The 5,501-nt window shown below is 37.8% G+C and overlaps 1 protein-coding gene across 1 annotated transcript in view; it reads left to right on the forward strand.

Annotated features, from left to right (window-relative positions):
- Window positions 1–589, forward strand: part of LOC103894464 (opsin-5-like) — a 19,377-nt gene extending 18,788 nt beyond the window's left edge. Inside the window, exon 6 of the mRNA XM_009273858.1 lies at window positions 493–589. Within this exon, the coding sequence (XP_009272133.1) occupies window positions 493–556 (64 nt within the window). The 3' untranslated portion in view covers window positions 557–589. The remainder of the gene's footprint in view (window positions 1–492) is intronic.
- Window positions 590–5,501: the final 4,912 nt, after the last annotated feature.

Raw genomic sequence — 5,501 nt, forward strand, 5'->3', positions numbered from 1 at the left:
GGTCAGGTTGGATGGGGCTCTGAGCAACCTGATCTAGTTGCAGATGTCCCTGCCCGCGGCAGGGGGATTGGACTAGATGACCTTTAGAGGTCCCTTCCAACCCAAACTATTCTATGATTCTATATTACTCTGTAATCTTACACCCAGATTTATCTCATCTGCAGAACATACAGAGTTTATATATGTTGTAAGTGTTTGAGGTGCTGAATTTATAGTTTATCAAAAAAACCCATCTGTAGTTTTAGGCAAATGGGAGACAAATCTGAAGTAGCCTTCAGTGAATCTTTGGAGGCTGGATTTGTGTTTAACCTCCATGTTATCACTCCGAAGGAGGAAGGAAGTTTCACCTAGTCCCTCATACTGAATGCAAATTGGCTTTCCTAGGCTTGTGCAGTGAACAAAATGATCTGGAAAAATTACCTCCCGTAATCAGGAACTTAATTGTCAGTTTGGTAGGAACAAAATGATTGTTGTGCTTTCTCCTTCCCATAGGATGTATACCATATCTGCACACAGAGACTCAACAGTGATGAACGAAACCCAACTGGAAATATGAAGGCTCGTTTCACATACAGCAAATGAAAACCTGATGACAAACAATCATACTGTCTCAAGTTCCTCTTTCTGTAAATAAATTAAAACATGGTGACAGTTTTATTTTACTCCCTAGTCCTATGTACAATGTAGTTCTTTCCATCCTGACTAGAATAGTGTGACTAGAGCTGGGCAAATATTTTAAGTACTCAGAGGAAGAAGAAACAGAGAAGATTCATATGTATAAAATTTTTTTATTCACTTCAGAGCCTTTAAAATGCTTTTTTTTTTTTTTTAGCACTAACAGAAGTGATAGTTTGGGCGATATTTTCCTTCACGGAAAGGGAAGTATTCACAAAGGCCAGTTTTAGTTTGCTAAAGCTAATCTCCCTAGATTCCTACTGCAGTCACTGGAGAAGTGGAGCATGAGAGAAAGGATTCCTTAGAGGACAAATCAGAGTCAGAGCTTCACTTATCAGGGCTTTGAATCACCCACTGGAGAAACATTAGCCCACTGATTATCCCTTGTGAATATCTCTCCAACTCACATGGCTACAAGCTATCTTAAAACCACTTTGACTTCAGTCCTTCAATATTCAGAAATATTCTTTTTTAGTCAAAGCAAGATCAGAAGTGCCACACAGACACCACAGAGGGTCAGTACTTGTGAATGAGGGGGGAAAGGTCTCTTGCTCAAATGCTAGTTTCATTTAAACAATTTGGAATCATGAATGACTTTGTCACAAAAAAGAAGAACCTAAATGAAGTCAGCCCCATACAAGCCAAACTGAGCAAAACAATAGTTTGCACATCTTTTTACCATTCTCTGGCCAAAATTACAATGAAATGTGATGGCAATAAAGGCAGGCAGGGGTGACTTCTTGAATGGTAACTGACATTTTTCACCTTGTGTTGTACTTTTCACCATTCTTTATAAGATCGCTATTTAATGTAAAAAGATAGATCCTTCCTCAATCCTAAGCATGAAACCAGACTCAAAACTGGTGAATTAATGAGAAAGGTTACAGCATAGGTAACAGAGAAGTCTTTCTCAAGTGCAGTTGTATCCAATTTTTAAGCACCAAACCCTGGAAGGATTAGGATTAGGAATGATTTAGGAGAATGACAGTCCTACTAAAACAAAGCTCATAAGTTCCTAATACACTCAATAGAAAAACAATATGCTTTGAAAAGACCTGCAGAGTAAGGCAGCCAAAATAGTTGCATTGGATCTGAGCCATAATTATTCCCATTCTCTTCTTTTTCTTTTTTGGACTTACCTTAAGGTAGAGGCATCGCTACAGACCAAAAGAGTCTCCCACACAGATTTGTGTTGACTGTTCATTACAAAAGAGAAAGTTATGAGGGTTAAAGTTTTCTTCTGAATTGTTCCTTTAAGGAGAGAAAGCATTTATGAAAAAGTTTCAATTGTTTTCCTGTTTAACATTTAATGGTGCTTTTTATCATACTGTTATTTCACAATTGTGTTTAACACGCATTCCCTGCAATACTGAACTTCTTTTGTAGCTGATCTGTAGTGATGTTAATCTTGTTTTATACAATAATATCATAAAGGTTTAAAGTAACCTGATGTTTATCGGCATGTTCCAGCACTTCCATTCTGCAGTGCAAACAGTTGCTATTTTCTCAAATGATATTCAGACAATGTAGCAGAAGTTGAATTTTGTTGAATTTCCTAAGCTGAGTAGAAGAAAGTATTGTTTCCTCCGCTGCAATATTTTAGCAAAAGAAGTTTGAATAAATACTAGGAGAACTCAGAGAGGTACAAGGAGTTGCCGTGTTACCTATACAATGTTTTGTGCTAATTTTTCCCAAGAAGTTGAGTTCTTTCACTTCTATAGACCTTTTGGTATAAGGCAAGTTTATTTCTTGACTGTGGTTGCAAGTTGCACCCAAGAATTGATCCAGAGCAGAAGACATCCTTTACAATATTTCCAGATTTGGTTATGAAGCCATTAACAATCTTCCCTCCGTTTTCCTGCAGCTTTTATTCCTTTCTTCACCCCGGCAAACTTTGGTTAGTATCTATAGATGTTTATCGTAACTAAGGTCTGAGGTAAGGCAGACAGACTGTGGCCATATAAATGCAGAGACATACTGTGGCCATATAAATGCAGATTAGTTGGAGCAGAGCTGCTGGTAAGACTGAAGACGTTACCCACTAGTCTGGCCAGATTTCAGGGTAGATCAATTCTCAGTTTGTGCATGATCCCTTCCTGTAATTTCAATCGGGGAAGCTTTTCTCTTTACTTTTTAAAATTATGTACTCTCTTCAAAATTGCTGCTGGGTCATCCCAGAAATGGATACATACTTGTGGTAGGGCTGAATTTTTTATTCTTAAAGACTGTAAAATATTTTTGGATTTCACTATAGGGAATGTACTAGATACATGTGCTATCTAAATAGGTCAGAGGTTTAGTAAACTCTAAATATGAACTTCCGGAATCATGGTAAACAAGTTTCATATGATTTATTTAAAGATATTTATTTTTTATTCAGTGCCATAATTATATTTTTTTGAAGACGGTTTTACTGCTACTGAATAGTTTCTTTCTCTGTAAGAAACACTAGACTGCAATTTGAGCAGGAGTAAGAGACATGTTTATTCTGAGCATGTGTTCAAGTGAAAGATGTTTTCCTGAATCAAGCAAGACATAAACATTCAGGCATGCAGTACTGTAATTTACATGCAGAATCTGAGCCTAAGAGCTCATGGATCTCATCCAATTCAATGTTAAGAGAACTGGAGCACCTTCTTTGTACACCTGTATAAAGCAGATCATACAGTTCATGCTCTGTTTGGGATCACAGTGTTAGACGAATAAGGGGCCTTATTATGGATTCAAATTTTCAAGGTCGACTTTGAATTGAATTGAAGGCTGTAGCCTGATGGTTCAAAAGATAATCATTTGCCATTGATGCTCAGGACAGAGTTTTGTCCTCTCCATGTGTTGCGTCTGATAATTGATGATTATATAAAACTGAGACATGTAACCTTGGTCTGAGGTAATCAAAAGACAGTGAATCTCTCACTTTCTGTTCAAGAAAACTTTTAAATGTTTTGCAAGATTCAAACTTATGTTGTTTTGTGACCTGAGCTTAGTCAAAGCACCAACAAAGTAAAACCTACTCAGTGCGATGAATGAGTAAGGAATACGTCTCTGAAGGAAGATTTCTTTATTGCATTTTCAATATTTCAACCTGCTTGTTATATTAAGAAAGTTCCTCGTTTTATGTATTGACATTAAACCAAATGTTTTTCAATGAAAATAGTGCCATCAAGAATAATAGCTATAAATGAGAATCTTTTGTTATGTATCCTATGTGCACATTCAGACTGAGCTGCCAAGAAACAAAATATTGCCCGAATTCACTGTCAGTGGCTTAAAGAAAATAATTGACACGGGTTAAGACTCCGTTTAGATAATGAGCTGACCGGACAGTAAGATTATCCCACTGACATTAAGCCACTACTCTGTATTTCAAGGTTACAGACAGTGAAATTATGCGAAGCATGTGGATATGGAGAGTTTTAATTTGGTCATTTTCAGTCATAGATGAAGAATGCCTATAAACATTTTTCTACAGACTTTGAAATCTGTTGACAATGCAGAACTATCAAGATTTACAGTGCTTGAAGAGACACTTGAAATAGGGGAATTAGGCAAACTTTTATGGCAGAAGTTGAAAAAAGTAAAGCACTAAAATTGAAAGTTATGGTTGTGAGCTTTTGGAAGACAGTAGAGAGTATTTGTTTATGCAGGTGAATGCAGCTGTAGCAAAATTTATTCCTACACCTGTAATAATAATGAAAAAACCCCAAACCAGTAGTTTGTTAAAAATATTTATGGCCTACAGTGCAAGATCACAGCCAGCAGAAGATTTTGGCTTTGTGACATCCAGAGGGAAAGAGAAGACTGATGTGTCTTCACATGAACAGAGCATGATTAATGAATTGATAGGCACAATGCTAGTGAATTGGATTCTTTGGTGGAACTTTTCTCTTGGATGACTGTGTATGGACAATGTCTTTTGGAGGACGTCCCATCTCCAGTGTGCAGGGTGATATTGGTCGTGAGAATAAATCTGAATTGCTCTTAACTGGCCAGGCACTTAGTTCTCCTGTAATTCTACATTATTCATTTTATGATTGTGTTTCTACCTCTTCTTCCCACCAGGGAACTTTCAGACAAGTCAACCTGCATCCCTCAGGAAAGCTGCTTTGACATCTTTTTAGTTACATTTCCTAGCTCAGGATGTTCCCAGATGAGTCTTGCCCCGGGTAAGAAGCTCTTAATAAATAACGTACACCGCAACACCCATTTCTCTCCCTCCCCTCTACCAAGACAGATGGATGATTGGCTGGTTTCCTCCACATCTGCATCTTTCCGACTTTCGCAAGTCTTTGTAGTTCTCCAGCCCCGAGGAAGAACATTTAGCCACCTGAAACTAGAATTTCTGGAGAGCTGTTGCTGAGTTTAGAGCGTTGCAATGAAGCGAAGAGGCCTTTATTATCATCACCATGTTTACTTATGTTCTTGAGCCGTTGTGCATCCCATACTGACCTTTCTCTTATTTACATGCTTTGCTTTTCAGGATGACTTGTATTCCCCTTTAGTTGGCACACGATGCATACAGTGATAGGGCTATTTTTGTAATTGCGCAGCATGATCTTCACTTCCCCAGTTACGCCACTGTTTCACTTTATAGCTGGTGGAGCGGGTCTTGGACCTATAGGTCAGAACAAAATCTTTTGAAATACAAGGCTTAGTTACAGGGTTTCATGCTTTCATTACTTCTGAACTTAAAGGATTCTTCACTAATCATGTATGATGAGCCTTTATCAGTCACTGACTGTAGTTTTGCATCTCAAATGAGTAGAGAAGAAAACTCTAGAAAATTGCCACCTACTTTGTTAGAGATCTATTCTGAGAGAGACATTCAG

Source organism: Aptenodytes forsteri, unplaced genomic scaffold (genome assembly GCF_000699145.1).
Source record: "Aptenodytes forsteri isolate BGI_AS27 unplaced genomic scaffold, ASM69914v1 Scaffold175, whole genome shotgun sequence".
Lineage (NCBI taxonomy): Eukaryota > Metazoa > Chordata > Aves > Sphenisciformes > Spheniscidae > Aptenodytes > Aptenodytes forsteri.